The sequence below is a fragment of the Leptonychotes weddellii genome, chromosome 12 (assembly GCF_054177405.1).
Source record: "Leptonychotes weddellii isolate Sample4059 chromosome 12, ASM5417740v2, whole genome shotgun sequence".
In the NCBI taxonomy this organism is placed as follows: domain Eukaryota; kingdom Metazoa; phylum Chordata; class Mammalia; order Carnivora; family Phocidae; genus Leptonychotes; species Leptonychotes weddellii.
The window spans coordinates 23802347-23826806 of NC_138380.1; the positions used below are offsets into that span (position 1 = coordinate 23802347).

Below are 24460 nucleotides of genomic sequence, written 5' to 3' on the forward strand. Positions count from 1 at the left end.
GACTCTGAGAAACAAACAGGGTTCTAGAGGGGAGGGGGGTGGGAAGATGGGTTAGCCTGATGTTGGGTATTAAAGAGGGCACGTACTGAATGGAGCACTGGGTGTCATATGCAAACAATGAATCATGGAACACTTCATCAAAAACTAATGATGTAATGTATGGTGATTAACATAACATAAAAAAAAAAAAGTCGTACCAGGGTATGAATATGTACTGTCACACCTAGCATGTGGTGTATATAGTTAGTGAATGAAAATAGGTACTGAAACTATGGAATCTGAAGCTACTTCAAGGACAATTGTTAGAAATCTCACAACTAATATAGGAGAGAAACTTAATAGAGATTTTTTCAAGCTTGTCAACAGTCCTAAAAATTTACACAACATTACTAATAACGAGTGATGAAGTAAATACAATTGTTGTAAACTATCAATAACAAAAATAATTGTGATTTCTAATTTTAAATATTCCATTTCATATTAAAGAATACGTTTTGTTGTGAAGGAATGAAGAGGAAGGGATGCATTTAAAAAGGATGTTTAAGATTAAAGAGTTAATAACATGGGGGACATTTAATAACACAGATCCACCATTTACTAGCTATGTAATTGGGAAAGTAATTTTATCTACCTATGCCTTATCTTTTCCATTTGTAAGCTAGGAATTGTAATAGCTAAATATGTTATTGTTACTGATCTGTAATTTCTGCAGGATTTCAGTTTTTTTGAAGTTTATTAAGACTTAATTAGGTCACCATGTGGTTTGCCTTCCTGAACATTCCATGCGTAGTTGACAAGAATGTGTTTTCAGCACATTCTGGCCTGGTGGTCTATGAATGTTAATGGTATAAACTTGTGTGAGTGTGTTTTCAGGTCTGTATTTGTACTGATTTATTTCTCCTTGTTCTATCAGTTACTAAGAGAGAGGTGTTAATACCAGGTATGATTGTAGATTTGTCTATTTCTTCCTTTAGTTATGTCAGTATTCATCTATTTTGAAGCTTTTTTATTAAGTGCATATATATTTAGGATTGTTATTTCTTTTTGATGAATGGATCTTTTTGTCATTATCAGATGTCTCTCTATCTCTGGTAACTCTTTGAGCATCTGTTTTATGTGGTAATATAGTTCTGCCAACATTCTTAGATTAACTGTTTGGATGGTGTATCTTTTATTTTTAATTTATTTATGTTTTTATATTTTAAGTATCCCTTAGATGGCATGTCATTGGGTCATGCTTTTTAATCCAGTCTGTCAATCTCACCATTTAATTGGAGTGCTTAATTTATATGTAATTTTATAATGGTGTTTAAGTAATACCATCTTGCTCTTTCATTTCCATTTGTCCTTTCTCTGATCCTCTTTCCTTCTTTCCTGAGTTCTGTGGGTTCATTAAATATTTTTTCCCCATTCTGTTCTATTTTCTCTGTTGGTTTGAACAACACCTGCCTTATTATTGTCTTTAATGGTTACTTTAGTACTAACAATATACGTTCTTATTAAAATCTGCTTAGAGTTAATATTGTACCACTTTTCATGTGACACTTCTTATTTCTCATGTCCTGCTTCATTCTTCTCACTTGACAAATAGAAGAATTTTACAGCAGTAAAATTCCATTTCCTACTCCCCTGTTCCTTGAGCTGTTACATCTGTTTGTATGTGTATTATAAACTTCACCTTACAATGTTAGCTCTTGCTTTTAAATGGGGAGTTGTCTTTTAAGGAAATTAAGAGAAGGCGAAAACATAGTCTTTTATACCAACTGACATATTTACTATTTCTGATGTGCTTTATTTTTACCAGTAGACCCAAGTTTCCCTTCATCTTGAAAAACATCCATTAGCATTTCTTGTAGTACAGCTGGAGATGAATTTGCTTAGTATTCATTCATTTGAGAATGCCTTTATTTCATCTTTGGTTTTTTTTTCTTTTTTTCAGGTTTTTATTTAAATTCTAGTTAGTTACCATACAGTATAATATTAGTTTCAGGACTAGAATTTAGTGATTCATCATTTACATACAATACCAAGTGCTCATCACAAGTGCCCTCCTTAATACCCATCACCCATTTGTTTTTGAAGATAATTTTTACTGGATATAGAATCGGAGTTGACATTTTTTTTTCCTTTTCAGTACTTTTTAACATACTATGTTGCTTTCTGGCTTCCATTGTTTCTTACATAATGTGCCCTGTTTTACTTTTGGCTCTTTTCTTATTTATCTTTTGTTTTTAGCAGTTGGACTCTCATGTGCCTGGGTGTGGCTTTTCTTGGAATTTCTCCTGCTTATGTATAACTGAGCTTCTTGGATCCATAAGTCAATGTTTTTCATCAAATTAAGAAAATGATTGGCTATGTTTCTTGGAATTTTTATTTTCTACCACCTGATTACTTTTTTCTCCTTTCAGGATATCAGTTACATGTATGTTAAGCTGTTTGATATTGTCCCATAGGTCTCTGAGGTATTGTTCCATTTTCTTCAGTATTGTTTTGGTTTTTGCCTGAGTGAAATTTTCAAATTAATTTCTATTGATCCGTCTTCAAGTTCATTGAATGTTTTTTTCTGCCATATCCAATATTCTGTTATGCATAGTTAGTGAATTTTTCATTTTAGTTCTTGTGCCTGAGTTAGGGACTAGGGAAAGAATGTAACAGGAATGAGGTAGGGGCTTTATTAGTAAAATGGGTCTGATAGTGAAAGAAAGAGAATAATGCTACATTTCAGTTTTGCTTTTCTAATCAATATTCTCTGTATAGACATTTGTTTCTTACGTATTTTATTCTTATGTTTATTTTCCATTTCCCTGGTATTTTCTTTTGTATGAAATACAGTTTTATGGATTACAGTTGGTTTTCTACTTCATTGCATTTAAAGTCTTATCAAATACTTAGTATTGTCAAACTTTTTTGCATTTGGCTGACTAATGTGATGTTTCTTATGTATTTTATTAATAAAGTGCTGTGATTCAATTTTCTTTCTAACAAATTATCAATACAAGTTACTACTGAGTTGTATCTAGTTGTAGCATTTTTTTTTAAAGAAAGATGAGATGAATGTTTCTTTTTTTTTTTTTTAATTTATTTATTTGAGAGAGAGAGAATGAGAGAGAGCACATGAGAGGGGGGAGGGTCAGAGGGAGAAGCAGACCCCCCGCCGAGCAGGGAGCCCGATGCGGGGCTCGATCCAGGGACTCCAGGATCATGGCCTGAGCCGAAGGCAGTCGCCCAACCAACTGAGCCACCCAGGCGCCCCTGTAGCATTTTTATTTTGTGTGCTTGATATAGAGGCATTTAAATGATACGGTTGTTTGCTAAGTTCTTTTCTTCTGATTATGCAGTCTACTAACTACCTATATTTTTAAATTTGTTCCTACTTGTTGTATTAGTGAAATATTTTTCAGTTTTAGCTCTTTTATTATAATAATTCCTTTTAGCTGTAAGTGAACATGTTAGTATTCAGTGGGGTTAAAACTAGGAAATACCTTTTACTTATTTCTCATGATTATCACATTTTCATGAACAATGCTCATTTATTTTAAAAAGTTAGGTCAAAGTATATTTCTGTTCTTTCATATATCTGAATGAGTCTCTTATTTTTCAACTGTCAGTTTGAATATTTACCCTTTTTTTAACCTGCAGATACCTCTTATATATGTTTCTTGAATTTTGTTAAATGCATTTTACTGCTTAAATTCATTGTTTTTAGTGTACAGTTCTGCAAGTTTTGACAGATATATAAGAACATATAATCACAAACATAATTAAGCTGTATAAGAATCTATCACTCCCCCAAATTTCATAGTCAGCTGCTACTCCAATTCTAACCCCTGGCAACCAATTTTTACCAATTTTCTGACAGTATATGTTTTGCCTTTTAAGAATGCCATGTAAGTGGAGTCCTGTACTATGTAGCCTTTTTAGTTTGGCTTCTTTCACGTAGCATGGTGCATTTGAGATTCTTCCAGGTTGTTATGTTGGTCAGTACTGTTCCTTTTTTATTGGTGACTAGAATTCCATCACAGTCCATTTCTTCATTCCTCAGTGTAGCAGTATTTGGATTCTTTCCAGTTTTTTATAATGATGAGTAAAGCAGCTATAAACATTCATGTACAAATTTTTCTGTAAACATAGGTATTTATTTTATTTGGGTAAATGTCAAGTGGTCAAGTAGCTCTCAAGCAACAGTGTATAATCCACATTCTATGTTGGTGTGCTACATACAGTTCAGTAGATTTGGTTGATCGGGAGGAGCCAAATAGATTAGGTTCATACTGTGCACAAAAGCATTTGTATCCCATCTGAGAGGCACTGACCTTAGGAACTCCACTCTTATATTGGGGGTGATACATTTTTAATATCTAATATTAATTCACTTTTATCCTGAAAGCTAACATGAGATTTCTGGAGTATAGGCCAACTATAATTTTTACTCTCAGCAATGACTGCGTCAGTTTTCTATCCCCCATCTTCCTCATGCAAGGCAATATGGTGAGGATCACAAGTCTTTCTGTGTGTGTAAAGGGGATTTCTTGCACTGTAGAAAAGGAACCTTGAAATTATGAATCTGGGAGTTTATATAGGACAGCTCTCCAGCTTTACCCTCCCCTCCTGACAGAAAAACCTCATCTCCTGAATGTAAATACATCATTTAGAATGTAAAGAACTGTCTCTAGGGTTCATCCCTTATTGAAATGTAAACAGAACTCTGGGGACATAAATCCCCCTGGAAGTCTCTCACTATTCAGTCAACCTTGAACTTCCAAAGCTTATTGTTTAGTTCAACTTCCATTTTTTCTTTGCTCACTTCAGCTAAAGACAGGAACAAATTATAGACTATCTTTCTAATGGGATAACTCTTATTGTGAGTAAAACTGCCTACTTAATTTATAACTGAGGGCCACATAATAACTGAAAGTGTTTCCTTAAAAACTCGAATATTTCTTACAACCATCCCTAGGAGCAAATCACACTGGTTTTTTTTTTTTTTTTGGTTGATTTCTGCTTTTCACACCGGAAGCACAAATACTGAGGGCATACATGCTACCCTTGGAAACAAAGAGTTTACAGTTGTTGGGGACCCTCCAGAAAGGATGGAGGTCACTCAGGCGGCACAGGTTGACTGGCTCCCCTGTGTGCTCTGCCAGCTGGGAAGCCTCACGGCCCCTAGTTCACGGTACTTCAGTTTAGTCCTTGTTTGCAGAGAGACCACTTGAGAGCAGTCAGTTAAATCTGGCCTACCTGTCCAGTTCATTTGCCGTGTAAGAGTTGTAGAAAAGTTTGAAAGTATCTTACATGGAAGGTACAGGAGCTGGGCCATGCCCTACTGGCTCATGGTTGGGGCCATCAGGTGAGGGATGCAGTTAGTTAACTTTCAGAGTTCCCTGTAGTTTGTGAGAGCAGCTCCAGAGTGCCTTTTCCTTTGGGGTAAGGGAAAGGCTTCTGGAATAGTTATGAAAGACAAAGATTAAAAAGATTAACTTGGGTCTTGTGGGTGCGGTCTTCTAGTGATTCTGCCCTGTCCCTAGCTGTAGGTCTGGCCCTCACACCTGTATACCTCTTTCTCCTTATCCCTAGAAGGGTAGAGAGTGTTTTTTTCTGCAGTGCATTTTCATCAAAGCTCTAATGAGATTCATAGGTTTGTCGTCTTTCTCCCAGCAGTTTAAGGACTTTGTTTTGAAAGCAAGATGGGGAAGACTCAGGCAGGCTTTCCTACAGTAACTGTTAGCACCCTTGCCCTGACTCCTGGCCTGACTTTGTCATCAGGTTTTTGGAGACGAGCTTGTAAGTGGGTGTGAATTCCCCTTGTGTTTGCAGCTCCCACAAGCTCCATGTCTTCTCACTAGCCCACACTTGGCCTTCAGCAACTCATTAAAAATGTTAGATGAATTTTCTGACAAATGTCAGGCAGCATTTGCCATTTACTTCAGGTAAGCAAGTGCTTACCACCCATCTCTCCTTGGGGATCTTCTCTTTCTTAAGATTTCTGATTAGTTGGTTGCTTTGTGACCTCAACTCACTGTTGTCCCTCTCTTATTGGAAGTACTTCTCTTTTCTTAGATTTCTGGTTAGTCAGTTGTCTTCTGACTTCAGTTCTCTGGTGGGTCAAAAAAAAGGCTGAAATTTCTACATTGTCCAACTTTTTGTTGTTCTTTACAGCTTTCTACCTTCTAAATGGAACTATTTTACTTTTGACCGAATCATGCATAGCTGATAACCTTACTTTAATTTTTTTTGATTCCTGTCTTATAAGTAAAATTGGTGTATGAACATAGGTTTTGTTGTTGGCTATATCAAAGTCTGGAATATTAGTGTGGGAGATAATGTATTAGAGATCCATTTTTAAATTTTATTAAATACATTTTATTTCTGTGTGGAAATTTTCAAAGAGACCTATAATGTATTTATTCATAGGATCATTAAATTTTAGAGCCAGAAGAAAGCATAGAAACTACCTAGATTAAATACTTCATTTTATCTGAGAGATGCTGATTAAATAGCTTTTTTAAGGTGACAGAGCTGGTTAGTTACAGAAGAATGAGGACTAAACTTTGTGTGTGCTTTAGTTCATTGCTTTGTCCACACTGCCCTTATTTATGAGATTACCAGTTTGCATTTTTTAATTTATTGTTTATTTCTTTCAAGGAGCAAACTCTTCATTTTTCTTCAGTAGAAACAACCTTATAGGGGTTAACATGAAACTGAAGTTGAGCCAGCTCATCTTTATCTGTAAAATGAGGAATTGGATAATATTTAATAATAAGATTGTTTAAAAAATTAAGTTATGACCCTAAATAATTAGGCCTTCTGAAATTTCTTTAGTAAAATCACTTTCATTTCTTAAATATGGTGACTTGAACATAGTACTTTGAATTTTTTTGAAAAAATAAAAGCTTATTGCTTTTAAAATAGATTTTCTAATTTTGACTTATCTCTTGGTGTTATAATAAGCTCTTTTGGGTTTTCTGTATAACCATTTTTCTCTCATTTTAGGGAAAACTGTCACTTATTTCTTCTTTAACTTATGGTGGAAACAGAACAGCTGTTTTGAAGATTGCCCTACAAGGTATACAATTTAATAAGACCGTTTCTGCTTAACCTTTTCTTATAATCTACAAAGGGATAACTTAATATATATATGTACACACATAAGCACAAAAATGATTTCTAATGGGTAATACATACACAGTAGTGTAAAGAACTATAGAATGAAATTTTTTTTCACTAAATTTTTCTGTACCGTCTATCCTCTCTCCCCTCACCCATTTCTTCTATTTTACTTCAGATTCCTTTAATCTCATATCTAAACTGTTACAATAGCTAACTGGTCCCCCTACTTCTGGTTTCACTAGTGTGACCTAAACAGCTTAGCAAACTTAACTTATAAAACACTCCTTTCAGCATGTTATTTTTTACCTAGGTGTAGTTATATGAGATTATGCCTTCTTCCTAGTAACCCTGAAATAATCCTGGTAGGCTAGGAAGAGCTATGGAGTATTTGAGGACCAAAATAGATCTCATCTGAAGCCTAAAATTGGATTGAAGAATGGCCTGCAGCAGTGAATGGGAAACAGACTTTGAACTACAACATTCTGTAACTACTGAAAACCAGTTATATATTAGACACTGTTCTAGGTATGGGAGATATAGCAGTGACCAAAATAAAGCCCTTGCCTCCATGAAGTTTATATTTTAGGGGGGTAAATAAATTCAATAAATAATTACAAAAGTAATATTAGGTAGAAATGTGGTCTGAAGAAAAAAATAGCATGATAAGGTAGTGGGCCTGATGAATCATCCTTTTGATACGTTGTTAGGTTTAATTTACAGATATTTGATTAAGGATTTTTACATCTAAGTTTATGAAGGATATTGTTCCATGTCTTTCTTTTCTTGTGATGATTTTGAGTGATTTTGGTATCAGTGTAATGCTGTTCTCCTGAAAAGAGCTGTTAAGTGCTTCCTTCTCTTCTATATTCTGGAAGAGTTTATCTATAATTGCTTTTATTTCTTCCTTAAATGTTTGTAGAATTCATCAGTGAAGCCAACTGTACCTGAAAATTTCTTTATGGGGAAGTTCCAAACCCTAAGTTCAGTGTAATTTATTTGTTAATAGGGCTTTTCTTTTTTATCTTTTTTTCCTTGAGTAAGCTTCAGTAGTTTATGTTTCTAAAGGAATTTATCTGTTTCATCTTAGTTGTCAAGTATATTGGCATAAAGTTATTCATAATATATATTTGATATACTTTTAATGTTGTGACTACTCTTTCATTTTTTTTCCCCGATCATTCTGGCTAGATATTTATTTTATTGATCTTTAAAATCAGCTTTTCTTTTCATTGATTCTTCTCTGTTTTTAGGTTTTCTGTAACATTTTACTTTCAGTTAATCTGTTAATTCCATTCAGTGTACTGTTAACTTCTAATACTATATTTTTCAATTCTGAAAGTTCATTTTGAGACTTTTTTTTTATATCTTCCATTTCTCCTCATCATGTTCATGGCTGGTAATTTTTTTACTGGATACCAAACATTTAGAATTTTATATTAGCAAATGTTGGATTTATTTGTTATCTATCTTTTAACTATTATGTGTCTTTATTTTGAGATACATTTAATTTTCTTGGAATCAGTTTGATTAGCTTTGTTGGGGTGGGTATAGAACAGCCTTTATTTTCAGCCTAATTTGGCCATATCACTAAGGAAATACCCTTCTGACAATTCTACTCTATGCCTTGTGTGTGTGGATTCCATTCTGTCTGGTTGAAACAAGAAAATTCCTAGCCCTGCGTGAGTCTCAGAATTGTTCTGCCTGTTCCTTTCAAGTGGTTCTTCCTCTTCATGAGGTACTTGCCTTCCATATACTTGGAGATAAATATTCATCCAAAGACCCGAAGGCACCCATCTTCAGATCGCCAGAGCACTCTCTGTTTGTGCTGCTGTCCTGCCTTCAGCACTCTGCCCTGCACATTCTAGCCACCTTGGTATCCTCATATCTGAACTCTTCTGAATTCAGGAAAGGCTGCTGAGCTTTGTTTGGATTTTAGCTCCATTTTCTGCTGCGTGGAAACTCTCCAGGAAGTAAGATAGGGATATTGCCTTATTTTCCTTCTCAGATCACTTTCCTGCACTCCCTGTTGTCTGATACCTGAAAACTGTTGTTTCATATATTTTTTCTTAGTTTTCTAGTCATTTTAAGACTGGAGAATAAACCCAGTCTCTATTAGTCCATCATGGCCAGACACAGACATCTGATAGGTCATTTAAGATATTAACAGTGTGTTATGTTATGGTTAGAAACCACTGTGCTTTTGTATTTGAGAAACATTAGTGTTTCAGTTTATGTAAACACTTGGTTTGAGGAGTTGAAGAGGTCAGTGTCAGCTATGTGGTAGTTGTTTCACTGTGAGCGCCACCAGACCTGACAGAGTAGCAGATTCAAGAGTTCTAGGTTACACAAAAAAGACTATCATTTTGGGAAAGATCTTTCATATACTCTATAGATGCATAAAAATCTGATATGATGGCAGTTTCTTAGAGTAGTTGAATATTTGAAAGCTGATATGAATGAGTCTTTCCTCAGATGGTATAATTCAGTCTTAGCATTTGGCCCTGCTGCATTGATTATAGAAGGTGATCTCTGGAGAATGAACATTGTGGAAATTCTTTTTTTTCCCCCAATTAAATTTCATTTTTAAAATTATAGTTTGGTCTTTACCCACACTCTGCTCTTTTACTCTTTCATTTGTGCATGCTGGAGGAGAAAATACACTTACCTATATTAAAACTTAATGTGCTCAGGGGCGCCTGGGTGCCTCAGTCCATTAAGCGTATGCCTTCAGTTCCGGTCATGATCCCTGGAGTCCTGGGATCAAGCCCCAGGTCGGGTTCCTTGCTCACCGGAGAGCCTGTTTCTCCCTCTCTCTCTGGCTGCCGCTCCCCCTGCTTGCGCTCTCTCTCTCTCTGTCAAATAAATAAATTAAAACAAAACAAAATAAAAACCTTAATGTGCTGACACTGTAGATTACTAGAAGCTCAGAAAAAGTAAACTACTTTGGGAGTGATACGTTATATAGTATAAAAATTGAATAATTACCATATTCAGTTTCTTTTTATTATAAACATGGAAGATAAATAGAATGCAGTTATTTTATGCTGTTAATGTGATATTTATAGAAATTTATAAAATGTATTCTAGTTGAAGCTTGTTACAATTTTGGTTTTAGTACCTAATAGTATTCTGTGCATGATCTTTGCAATACTTAAGGTATTAAACTAAAAGTGAATTATAAAAATTTTAATTATCCTTCATAATTATATTTTGAAATAACTATAGTTTTTAGAATGTAGTTGTCATCAATTTTCTTGTGTGTGTAAAACTGTTGTATCTAATTAGTATTTTTCTGTATGTGTGTTTTTCTCTATAGAACAAGAAAATTCAAATTCAGAGATCAACACCATCAATGTATTATTTTTTGGAAAATTAGCAAAGGACTGTGCAAAAGTTTTCTATGAAGGGGTAAATTATTTTCTTGTTACTTTTTGTTTTAGGAGTAGATTTTAAATTATTGATGTTACATTCATCCTGTAGATCTTTTTTTTTTTTTTTTTTTACATTATATATTTGCAGGTATGTAAAAAGGATACTTAAGCAACAGCTTTAAAATTGCAACATTCCAAAGAGGTTGTAAAACTTATCACTGACATAAAAAGGGATAATATTTCCTTTCACTTCATTTTAATATTTAGTATTTAACAGAATATCTTAAAGATATGTACATTTTCCCCTCAATTAAAAAATAATTCTTTTTTTTTTTTTAAAGATTTTATTTTTATTTATTTGAGAGAGAGAGAATGAGAGAGAGCAAGCACACGAGAGGGGGGAGGGTCAGAGGGAGAAGCAGACTCCCTGCCGAGCAGGGAGCCCGATGCGGGACTCGATCCAGGGACTCCAGGATCATGACCTGAGCCGAAGGCAGTCGCTTAACCAACTGAGCCACCCAGGCGCCCCTAAAAAATAGTTCTTAACAACTAAAAAATAATATAAGCTATAACTGTATTTTTGTATTTTCTGATCATTGTTTCAAAATACATGCCTGTTAAATCCAAAATGCTACCAAACTGAACCAACAGCATATTAAAAGGAGTGGACACTATGACCAAGTGGGATTTATCCCAGGAGTACAGTTTGGTTCAGCTTAAAAAAATTAGTCCTTGTAACATATCACATTAATAGAAAAAGGGAAAAAACAGATGGTCATCTTAACTGATACACAAAAGGCATTTGATAAAATCCTATACTCTTTTGTAATCAAAACACTCGGGAAACTAGGAATAGAAGGGAACTTCCTCAGCATACTGTAGGGCAATTATGAGAAACTCACAGGTAACGTCAAACTGAGTGGTGAAAGACTCAAAGTTCCTCACTAAGATTAGGAACAAGACAAGGATGCTCCCTTTACCACTGCTCTTCAACATTCCACTGAAAGTTCTAGCCAGAGCTAGTTAAATAAGAAAATGAAATAAGACACCTAACTGTAAAGGAAGAAGTAAGACTGTCTGCTCAGATGACATGATTCTGTATTTGAAAATCCCAAAGAATCCAAAAGAAATCTGCTGGGCTTGATAAATGAATTCAGCAACATTGCAGGGTACAGAATGGACACATAAAAATCTGTTGTTACTATACACCCACAATAAGTGATCTGGAAAGGAAACTATGAAAACAATTCTATATGTGTTAGCATCTGAAGGACTAATATACCGATTAATAGATATAACCAATGAGGTGAAAGATTTCTACACTGAAAGTTAAAAAACATTGCTAAAAGAAATTAAATAAGAGCTAAATAAGGGGAAAGACATCCATGTTCTTGGGTAGGACAATATTGTTAAGCTATCAATACCAACAAAAGTGATGTGTAGATTTAGTGCAATCCCTCTCAAAATTCTAACAATCTTTAGAAATGGAAAGGTTGACTCTCAAATTCATAGACCGTTTCAAGGGGCCCTGAACAATCTAGGAAAAGAGTAACAGAGTCAGAGGACTCACACTTTATGATTTCAAAATTTACCACAAAGATACTGTAATCAACAGTGTGAAACTGTTATAAGGATAGACATGTATACCAACAAAACAGAATTAAGGGTCAAGAAATAAACCCATTTATCTATGGGCAATTGATTTTTGACAAAGGTCCTACATCCACTCAGTGTAAAATGATACAGCCACTGTGGAAAACAGTTGGGCATTTCTTCATAGAATCATGGTATGACCCAGCAACCCCACTACTAGGTATACAGACAAAATAATTGAAAAGAACTCGAACAGATATTTGTATAGCAATGTTCAGTGCAGCATTACAGTAGTTCCCCCCCTTTATCTGTGGGGACAGGTTCCAGGACCCCCACTGGAAGCCTGAAACCATGGATAGTACTGAACCCTATATGCACTGTTTTTCCTATATATACACACCTATACGAAGTTTAATTTATAAGTTAGGCACAGTAGGAGATTAAGAACAATCCCTAATAAAACAGAATATTTATAGCAATATGCTGTAATAAAATTAATGTGAATGTGCTTTCTCTCTCAAAATATCTTATTGTACAGTGCTCACTCTTCTTGTGATGATGTGAGATGATAAAATGTGTACATGATGAGATGCAGTGAGGTGAATGGCATAGGCATTATGATGTAGCGTTAGGCTACTGCTGACCTTCTGACAGTATGTCAGAAGGAGGGTCATCTGCTTCTAGACCACGGTTGACAGTAGGCATCTGAAACCATGGAAAGCAAACTCGTGAATGAGGGGGACTACCTCATTAATAATAGCCAAAAGGTGGCAATAACCCAAGTGTCCATTAGATGAATGGATAAAGAATGTGATGTAGTCATATAATGGAATATTATTCAGCCATAAGAAGGAATGAAGTTCTGATACATGCTGTATCATGGATGAACCTTGGAAAGGTTATGCTAAGTGAAAGAAGCCAAACACAAAAGGACAACTATTGTATGATTCCACCTATATGAATATGCGGAATAGGCAAACTCACAGAGACAGAAAGTAGATGAGAGGTTACCAAGAGCCGGGGTTGGTGGGGGGAATGGGGAGTTTTTGCTTAATGGTTAAAGAATTTCCACTTGGGATGAAGAAAATGTTTTGACAATAGGTAGTGGTGATGGTTGCACACATTGCGATTGTAATTAATGCCACTGAGTTATACGATTAAAAATGGTTAAAATGGCAAGTTTTATATTTTGCCTCAGTTAAAAAAAATACATGTCTGCAGTGCAATATTTAGGCAATACGGATCTATAATAGAAAATGAGAGTCCTTCAAGGTTCTTATACAGCATACTTTCTGTTAGAGAAAGGTAGACAGTGAAAAGATAAACATGATTTTTCAAGTGGCAGACAATGCTGTGGAGAAAATAAAGCAGTGGGAGAGAGAGATGTGAGGATATATTTTAATTTGATGAAGACTCTGATAAGGTGACATTTGAGCAGAAACTTGAAAGAAGTGAAGTGGTCCTTAGATATTTGGAGTAAGAGTATTCTTGACCAGGAATTTACAAGTACAAAGGCTCAGAAGTATGAGTGCATGTTCCAGACACAGCAGGGGGTCAGTGTCTAAATCCCAGCAGATGTGACTGGGGCAAAATGCTTAACTCTATTCAGCCTTTTTTTATTTTAATCTTGAAAGATTAAAAAATTCTTTAGGGGCGCCTGGGTGGCTCAGTCATTAAGCGTCTGCCTTCGGCTCAGGTGATGAACCCAGGGTTCTGGGATCGAGCCCCACATCGGGCTCCCTGCTCGGCGGGAAGTCTGCTTCTCCCTCTCCCACTCCCCCTGCTGTGTTCCCTCTCTCGCTGTCTCTCTCTCTCTGTCAAATAAATAAATAAAATATAAAAAAAAAATTCTTTAAAAATTTTTTATGTTTAAAAAATTAATCTTTAGATTAAAATCAATAAAAATTTGAAAATCTTTTAAGAATCAAGATAGGAGTAATAATACCTCTCTTTCTGGATTGTTGTTAGGATTAGAGATAAATGTACCTACTGCTGGAACTACGTGGGAACTCAGTGTGTGGCCACTGTTGTTATTATTGTTATGACTTTTTATCTTAGTGTAATTGGATGCAGCCCCAATGAGGAAAAGCAGGGTAGAGAAAGGGCAGCTGGGTCTGAGCCCAGGAGTGTGGCTTCCAGTTAATTACTGGATTTTGAGTAACCATTGATAATCTCCAGATGTAAATTTAATCAAATATAAAGTAAGAATGTTGGATTAGCTGAGAATTCTGAATAATTCTGGCATACTATGGTTTCATAAACTGATCTTTTATAAATAATTCAGTGGACTTCAGAAATGATGCTATTTTTGTAAAACCTGTCTTTGGAGTCTAGAATAAAGATTTATTTCACAGAAACTGTCAGAACATCTACCTTTTTTTTTTTTCTTCTAACAAGTATTTTGGGAATAGATTGCCAAACTCAAGTTTTGTGTTTTTTGCCAAAGCTTCTGTAAAGAGGTGGTAAATCAGTTAATGTTTTCCTAATTTATAATTTGAATAAAGGAAAGGAGAATCAGTGGAATGATTTTTCCCTTCTGTGAAAAGTTTGTTATTAAATTCCTGGTGTATCTTAAAATCTTACTTTAGAATTTAAGGAAATAAGGTATTTTCTATGTGATTCACGTCCTAAAACTCCTATGACATTTCATCAGACTTTCTCTTAGAATGATAAGTAGAGTAATTTTAGGTACAATTTTAAAAATTGGAGATACATAGTTCTAATCTAGTTGGTATGGCACAGCAAAGTTCCAGAAGCAAATATACTGAAAAAGAGGTGTGATCTGACAGTCTGCTTCAGGCCACTCAGGTAGGGTAGGAATCAGTAGCTCTATAGCTATTTTGATGGGGCACTTTTGTGGGTGCCTCCAGTAAAGGGATGTTGTCATTACTATTATTCCTATTATTCTTATTCTTGCCCTTGAAGGCATGACTTTATTTCGGCTTAGGTAAAATAATTAATATTCATAATGACAGTTCTGAATTATTAAGAATTCAGTGCTCAAGAAGATCTGAAGTCATGCCATTTTTTAAGGGCCATATTCTTCAGAAATGAGGTGGAGAGGGAGGAAAAGGGAGAGAATATGGATGAAAGCGAGAACATTAGGTGTTTAACGGGAAGATTCACTCATTTAGAAAAACAACATATCATTTTTCCTTTGAACTAGAAAGTGGTATGTTACAATACTTTGTTGAGATAGGGGAAAATGAAAAATACATCAGTTCAGTGACTAATTTGCGTGTGATACTAAGCTATAACAGATATTTTCTCTGACTCCCCATCCTTCCAAAAAAAAAAAAGTAAACAAAACCAAACAAATGCTGTTAACAGCTTCCTTATTCTTCAGGCTGCTAGGTATGCACAGGGAAGTTTTGCCCTAATACATTGAATTAGTAATACTTAGTTTTCATGAATTACAGAATATATGAAATAAATATGAAATGTAGTTTTATGTTCTTATCTCAGATGAACTCTTTCCATTCTGTAAAGAGGTCCACTTTTTTTTTTTTTTTAAAGATTTTATTTATTTATTTGACAGAGACACAGCGAGAGAGGGAACACAAGCAGGGAGAGTGGGAGAAGGAGAAGCAGGCTTCCCGCCGAGCAGGGAGCCCGATCCGGGACTCGATTCCAGGACCCAGGATCATGATCTGAGCCCAAGGCAGACGCTTAACCTCCTGAGCCACCCAGGTGCCCCAAGAGGTCCACTTTTAACAGTTTTAAAGATTTTGCAGACCAGGGCCAGGAAATTATAGTTCGCTACCTTTCGACTTGCTAAGATCATTAAAGTTGCCTTTCCTTTCTTCTCTCCTGATATTTTTTAATAAGTCAGACATTAAACTATCTGCTTCAAATTCCAGCCAGAGAAAAAAGACAGTTTAACACATGGTAAGGAGGGAGGCTCTAGCATCTTTTTTTTTAAGAGTCAACTAGCTGTAAAAATTAAACCCACTTAATTTTTGTGAAAGGACCATCAGTTTGTAGATGAAGATGAGTATTCTAGGGTGCAGGGATCTTCAGTGAACCCCCAGTAGTATACAGATCATCAGAGGAGATCATCAGAAGAGATTTTTTTTTTAAGATTTTATTTATTTATTTATTTTTTAAAGATTTTATTTATTTGAGAGAGAGAGAGAGAGAGAAACAGCATAAGAGGGGAGAGGGAGAAGCAGGCTCCCTGCTGAGCCAGAAGCCTGATGTGGGACTCGATCCCAGGATTCCGGTTTCATGACCTGAGCTGAAGGCAGTCGCTTAACCATCTGAGTCACCCAGGCACCCAAAATTTTATTTATTTATTTGAGAGAGAGAGAGAGGGAGAGTACAGAGGGGAGTGAAAGAGAAAAGCAGACTCCTTTGCTGAGCTTAGCCGAGTGAACCACCCAGGTGCCCCAGAAGAGGTTCTTGAACCAATTCAATGTGTATGTAAACGTGTGTATGTTTTTTTTTTCCCTCTCTGAGAAGGCCATTTTTAACTCTTCTCTCATTCTCAGAAAGATCCATGAACCCACAATCATTAAGAACTGCTTTTTAAGGACAGAATTTCATATGATTCTATTATGGTGTATAGTTGAGTTAGTATTGAAGTTCCAAGAGTAATTAGTTATGTGCCCACATTATACAGAAATAATAATGATTTGATATTAGAAATTAGTGTCTTATAAAAATCCTGTATTATTTTTAGTGAGAAGTCCTATAACAAACCTTAGCTTTACAGTGGCTATCTTCATAAAACTACAAATGACCATCACTGCGGAGGGTTACTAAAGGCTCAAATGATAAACATGTATAGAAGCACTTTGTAATCTATAAGATTCCATACAAATGTAATATCCTAAGTATTGTTATAGAACTTGTAGTAAGTGGAGATACTACTCTAACTCCACAACTGTATTCTTTTCCTGCTTCAGGAAGATAGTGTGGACTTGGATTAGCTCTTGTAAATAATTTGGTTTAGAAGATTTTGTTCTTTTTGCTTGGTCTTTTTGGCTGGTCTTGAATGTTTTAAAAAACATTCAAGCTGTGTGGAAGGGTATAACCAGAAAAGCAGAAGCTGCCCCTTTTCTTCTGAAGCCACTCACATTGCCAACTGTGATAAAATTAGATAAAATCACTGCTTCTTTATCTTGCACCTTTCCAGCTTTTATGTGTGTGTGTGTATATCTGTATATTTATGCATGTATGTATATATCTATATATGCATGTAGATAAGCTTATATATGCACATTTTTCATCAAATGACAGTACTTATTCATGTTTTATAAATTGCTTTATTTTACAGCATATCTTGGACATCTTTAGAGAAGGGTTTTAAAAATAAATACATGGTATTGAATATTAGGGATCTGTTTATATTTTAAATACATTTTTATCTTTTTCCTTTAAGATTCTTATATTAAATTATTATTTGGAAACAAAATAAAAGGGTTATAATACAGTGAATTAGAAAAACACGTGCAATGCATGTACAAAACATGTACAATGTATGAGATAGTCGTATTTTACCTAACTGACATATGAAAGGTGTTTCTGCAATTGAAATATATTTTATTTTATTTATTTATTTATTTATTTATTTGACAGCGAGAGAGGGAACACAAGCAGGGGGAGTGGGAGAGGGAGAAGCAGGCCTCCCGCCAAGCAGGGAGCCCGATGCGGGGCTCGATCCCAGGACCCTGAGATCATGATCTGAGCCAAAGGCAGTCACCCAACCAACTGAGCCACCCAGGCACCCCTGAAATATATTTTAAATAAGTATTCATTAAAACAGAATAGAACTACACTAGCTAATTAGTACTTGTCAGATAACAGAGAATGTTAATAATGGTAAGTCAAAGTTTTTCCTTTTTAAAATATAATGTTAGAAGACTGAGGTCACAATTTAAAATCTTTCTGGGTTTAAAATCCATGAATGCTGATCATTGGGGAGGTCTAAATAGGCTATTTATTTTAGAGTTTATAGTAGTAAGGTTAAAAATTATTGAAAGTCAGAGGTAAAACTTTTTATATAGAAGAATGGATTTTCTAATTCAATTCTTAAACCTTTCTCTGTCACTGGCTTATTCCGTTAAGGTTAGCTCCACATTTGATTACCAAAAAAAAAAAAAAATCCTAAACATTAAAATGAATTTTAACAAAATTTTAATTCTTGCTTTGCTAGACTAATGATACATTTTACAGGAATATATAGCCTGTAATTGAACCTTTTTCCGTATGAGACACTTTTTTCAGTTTTAGCTTTCCTTTAAAGTAAGATTTAACATTTAATAAATGGACATAAAATATGGGGAAAGACTCTTTCAAAGTATTTTGAAAGTTTAAAAAATATTTTATCACAAAACCATCAGAATTACAGACATTTGTCAATACATTGTTTTCCTTCCTTGTGAGATTAATTCTGAAAGATGTTGTAGAGTAGTGCCTGTCTTAGAAATTAGGAGATCTTGATTCTTGTCTTGATCTACAACTAATTAGCTGAATGTGACCTTAGACTGTTCATTTACCCTCTCTCGCCCTTATTTTCTTATCTGAAAAATGAAGGTGTTTGATTATGTGATCTCTAAAGTCCTGTTTTCAGTTCTGAAATGCTAAGATTCTTTGAAATAAGTTTTGTAGTACTTGTATAGTTAAGATTTAATGAAGGTATTTTATATATATATATATATACACATATATATATGTATATTATATATGTATGTATAATATTCACATATTCATTTAATTGTCCAGATACTTGTTGAATGTTTTGGTTTTCTGTGCTGGATGTCCTGAATAAGAGGGTAATGGACCTTGCCATCATGGGACAGTGCTCAGTGGAGCAGAGGGAATTAAACAACTATTACATAATTAATTACTTTAGCCAGATGTGATATGACTGAGATTGAGTAGTAGAATCAGAAAAGTAGCAGAAAGAATGAAGATGGGTACTGGGAGAGTGGATTGATTAGTAAAAGAGAACAACATATACAAAGGCCCTGATTGAGGAGCCTGGAATGCTAAAAATTACAAAAGGCACTATTCCAGGGTGTGTCACATAGCAGGTAGCTGGTGAGGTGGTGGGCATCAGATCATATAGTGACTTGTAAACCATTTAAAGATTTTGGATTTTATGCTAATATTATCTGTATTACTTCCAATTAAATTCCATGACCAAACTGATGTTAACACTCATAAAATACATTCTTTATATTAGAGAAACATTTTCTCTCAGTCACTTTGTTACCAGTGACATCAGATTCCTGGCTTCTCCCTGCAGTCTTTCACTCTTAATTGGTGTTTTAAAATATGATAACAGGATTTGCAAGGTCAGTATAGTAAAAATTACTTAATGCCTGTTAAAGTCAGATAAGTGTTTTTCTTTTTGGATTATCAGTTTTTTCATATTTTCTGTGTCCTTTTCCTGCTTACTAAAAGTGCAACAACTTGAGAATTTTGGTTACAATCTCAATTAAAAATTAGCAAGTTAATACACTAGTCTTGTAGTTTACATTTTTTTAGTCACATATTGATTTGTTTCCTGTTCCACCACTGATTATATTCTACATTATAAGATATTAGTATGTAAAAATGACATTTGTTAATATGCAAATAAGTTGTCTGCTTTTTTTTTTCCTTTTTGTTATTGATTTTTAAGAACACTTCTTTATGTTAAATAGACCTGTGCTGTTTTCGTTGATTTTTCTCTGAAACTGGTTTGTGGTAGAAATATTCCTGTTGGCTAAACCAAAAAGGAAATTGTTTAATGACAAAGTCTCACTCCTTTTAAGACACTGTGACAGAAAAATGACACAAAAGGAGAATGACCCACTTGCTGATATCTGGTATCCTGAGTTAGTTCAAAGATTTCAGGTATACCAAATGTGTTTTTATTTTTAGAACATTCCTGCACAGATATTGATAAAGCCTTATCACTTTTAGTAATATGGTATTCTCTCAGGCCGGTTTCCTAATACTTCTTTTCAGCAGATTGAAATAAATACCTACTCTGTATATCAGAATGCATTCTTAGCACTCAACTGTGTAATTCCTATTCTTGTTTGAATGGCTTCAGTATGCTCTTTTCAGAAGCTTAGAACTTAGAACAATGCATATTAAATCTCATTTTCAACTCAGTCTAATGAGTGTTTATATAAACTAATACTGCCTATTATATGTTTATCTTTCTTATCCTCTGTGCATTTGAATTAATTTAAAAGCTATTACAATTTGTAAATTCATGGTAATTGGATTCTAAGAGCCATTTTTTTCTCTCTTCTGTTTAGGTTTGTACTTTAATTTTACCAGTATTAATTTATTCAACGTATACTTGTAACTATGAACAGAAGCCCCTTACTGTCTCTTTTATGGGATATAAAGGTAGATAAGACATTCTTAGTCCCAGGGATCTTATAGACTTCTAAGAGCATTAAAAACATTAAGAAGCACTTGTAAATAACACACAAATGAAAAATATTAAAATACTGCATAGGAGAGTTAAGAGGAAGGAAGAATTATTTTTCTCAGAGAGAGACAATCTAAGATAGATCTCATAAGAAAAGCAGTTACAGTCCAGGTTTTAAAAGATAGATAGGATCAGATATATGCAAAAGAGAAAAATGCTCTTACTAGTGGGGGCTCAGAATAAGCAAAGAATATATGTGGAAAAGCACTACGAATATAAGAGGATCTGATTTTTATAGTATTGAATAGACGAATATGGAAATAAAACAGGCCAGGTTGATTGGGATGGGATCACTGAGGGCCTTTCATGCAATTTATATAGGTATATTCAAATGTAAGTTCATATTTAGAAATATAATAAATTAAACATTCGTTTTTGTAAATATTTTTGGTTATTTCTATGTTGTCAAATTTGTGCTAGAGGAAAAGTTTTATTATAACGTTTTACTGAATTGTATTGCTAATATTAAAATAGAATTAGACTTTTGAAAAAATTTTTCTTATGAATGCTGATGTCCTTCTTTTAGTAATTTTTTTCTATTTAAAATGTTTTCTCCATCATAATATAAATACTTATGTTTAGATTATAAAGAAAAATAGAAAAATGTTCATCTGCGCAACACTTGCATTTTGTGTATTCTTTCCATATAATATTTAAGACATTTTTAAGTAAAATAGAAAATAAGATGAGATAGGTTATTTTTTTTGTGCTTTTAAGAGAATATAGAACTGATAAACTTCCCTACTTCCGTTTATCTTCCCCTGTTAGTTTGATTAAACAACTTTAAATCTTTGACTAAAATCTCGTTTTTCATTTAAATCAGAATTTTTGGTCAGTTGAAAGCATTATTTTTCAGTTTTAAGAGTAATTTATTCCAGAAGCAGTCTTACTATTTATTTTATTCCCCTTTAAAACTGCCTAGGGATGCCTGGGTGGCTCAGTTGGTTAAGTGTCTCCCTTCAGCTCAGGTCATGATTCCAAGGTCCTGGGGTCGAGTCCCACGTTGGGCTCCTTGCTCAGCGGGGAGTCTGCTTCTCCCTCTGTCTGCTGCTCCCCAGCTTGTGTGCGCACACGCTCTTTCTCTGTCAAATAAATAAATAAAGTCTTAAAAAAAAAAAAAAAAAGACATGAGACGTGACCCCTGCCTACAAGGTATTCACAGCCTTGTTTAATGGATCTAAATGCAGATTGACACCAGACCCTTTCTCGCATGTGCAAAGCAAAAATCAGTAACGCGGGAGGCTTCTGTTTCGTAGAAATTAGGATTATTGAAGGAAGCTGCCTAAAGCCCAGGAATTTTTATGTATCTTAAGATTTTGGTATTAAAATTAGAAGAGTAGGGGGATGCCTGCGTGGCTCAGTCAGTTAAGTGTCTACCTTTGGCTCAGGTCATGATCCCAGGGTCCTGGGATCGAGTCCCACATTGGGCTCCTTGCTCAGCAAGGAGCCTGCTTCTCCCTCTGCCTGCCTCTGACTCTCTCTCTCTGATAAATAAAATCTTAAAAAAAAAAAATAAAAAAAATTAGAAGAATAGGATAATTATATATATATAGTATATATTATTACATATTATATATGTATAGTGCAGCAAGACAAAATTTGCTGAATGTGTATGTTCCGGTACTTGGAAATTAAGAAAAGGAGATTCAACTAAAGAATGAGAGAAGCAAGAATAAATGGGGACTGGCTTCTTATTACTATTATAAACCTAAGTAGATAGAAAATATTTTTTTCTTATTAGTATGTCAATGGAAATTTCTTATTTATGTCTCATACCCTGGATTTATATGCACAAGTATTAGCTTTGTGACCATATGGAGTTTCTCAACTCTGACATTTAGTTTCATTTAAATTTCTCTTTTTTTTTTTTTAAAAGATTTTATTTATTTATTTGAGAGAGAGCACATGAGAGGGGGGAGGGTCAGAGGGAGAAGCAGACTCCCTGCTGAGCAGGGAGCCCGATGCGGGACTCGATCCAGGGACTCCAGGATCATGACCTGAGCCGAAGGCAGTCGCTTAACCAACTGAGCCACCCAGGCGCCCTTAAATTTCATTCTTAATACTCTTGGGTCATCTGGTATCTCATTGTTTATTTCTGCAAACTTATTCATATAAATTGAGATAAACATTGATTTTTGAGCTCCCACTAAGTAAATAAAAATTTTTGAGTGATTTAGTTAGTGATTTCCTGGTCAATGAAGTGAGACATTATACTTGTCTAGGGCTACATTGTTGATGTCCTTTTCGTGGAAGTAGCAGTCTCAATCTTATATTCAGGAAGCATTAAATAAATTTAGGCTAACCAGTTTTCCATTTTATGGAAATTACTCCTGTTTTTAAATAATAATATAAGAATTTATATGACATTCAGAATTACAGATATTTTGATGATTTAATACCATTTTTTCCTATGTAGGATACCATTGCAGTAGCTGGATTTACTGTCTTGTCAGCATCTTCATCTACAAGCAGAGATGGTAAACATTGCTTATTTTTGAAAGCATTTGAGGACTTCAGATCAACTGTTTATGTAAGTGTGTAACTTTTAGTCCAATCATTTGTGGTTTTAATGAGCTAAGGTAGGGATGGAAAAGGGGCAGTATATCTATAAATCTGCAGATAAACTATTGAGTCTGACTGGATTATTTTAATTAAATATTTTAAGTTTAAAGCCAAAATTCTTTTCTTGGCTTTATGTTTAGAATGACTCCAGGTAGAAAAGAAAGATCCCTTAAAAATAATTATTAATAGAATTTTTAAAACTTTATGGGTACTCTAGACCTGATCTCATTCTTTGCTCTTACACCACCAGCCCCTTTTGATGGTCTGCTTGATTTCACTTTAAATTGATCAAGTGCCCTTTTTTAGGTAAAACTGATTTCATTCTATTTTATTTTTTACAGAGATGATCATTCTCTGCCTCCCACTTTACCCCTCCTCCCACAGCCCTGTGTGTGTGTGCGTGTGCACACATGTGCACACATGGAGACCACCAGTTTGGTCAAGGCTGTCAGAGAAGTAGAGTTGGGCCAAGTCCTGTGGTTGTAGGCCACCGTCTGCCTGTTTTTCTGTAGTATCCACAAGGGCATTATATGGGCTAGGGGTAGTCCTGTGATATTGTGAAACTAATGGATTATGCTGAAACTTAGACAGTTTTGCACATGTTAGTCTTAATATGTAAGCCATAATTTTGTGCCATTCTAGTGAATTTGAATATTACACAGTTAAGTGTGTAGCTTTGGTGCAGTTAAAGGTCTGTAATCACATTGGAGGGAGGTTGTATACAAGTAAATCCTCTTTTTTTGTTTTCAGGTTTATGTTAAATCTGTAAGGGATTTTTCTGCAGAATCAATGTCTTTGGTAAGATGATATTCAATTTAACTTAAAATACTCACCCCCCCACACACATAAAGATACACACATATATGTACATACATATATATGTATGCATCCCATATATATATATATGAGATCCACTTATAGTCTAATTTTAAAATAGTAATACAATGGGAAAACAAAATCTCTACCTTTAATAATGTTAAATTTATTGTAAATGTATTAAATGTAAATATATATTTACCAAGTAATTAATACCTGGTTGTTCTTTTATTTGGAATATCCGCACATATATACTGGTCTATTTACATGGAAAGTCAAATTATAATCAAGAAGTTAGTTGTTTGTTGTTCATGAATTAACAAGTACATTACATGGATGACCATAATGGTTAGTGTCATTGAGTTGTGCTGGCCTGCTGCATTCATCTGTACATTAGGGAGATAACTTTAGTCTTGGATCTAGTTATTTGTCAGCTGAGCATATATCTTTCTTTTCTGTCCCATATGCTGACCGTTATTTTTCTTCCATCATTTATGAGCTACAACTTTTTTTCTATCGAGGTTTGATAAGATTTCTAAGCACTGCCTTTCTTATATTTGAACTAAAGTATCAG

The 24460-nt window shown here is 34.6% G+C and overlaps 1 protein-coding gene across 12 annotated transcripts in view; it reads left to right on the forward strand.

The window, feature by feature from the left end:
- The window catches only part of POT1 (protection of telomeres 1), a 120142-nt gene that overhangs the window by 4952 nt on the left and 90730 nt on the right, over positions 1–24460 (forward strand). For 9 of the 12 annotated variants that reach the window (XM_081800159.1, XM_081800154.1, XM_081800153.1 and 6 more), the window contains exons 3-6: positions 6991–7063; positions 10424–10515; positions 22925–23038; positions 23821–23868. In XM_081800159.1, coding sequence (XP_081656285.1) covers positions 6991–7063; positions 10424–10515; positions 22925–23038; positions 23821–23868 — 327 coding nt within the window. Of the gene's footprint in view, positions 1–6990; positions 7064–10423; positions 10516–22924; positions 23039–23820; positions 23869–24460 lie in introns of those variants that run through there. The other 3 variants (XM_081800161.1, XM_081800162.1, XM_081800164.1) reach the window with 2 other exon arrangements.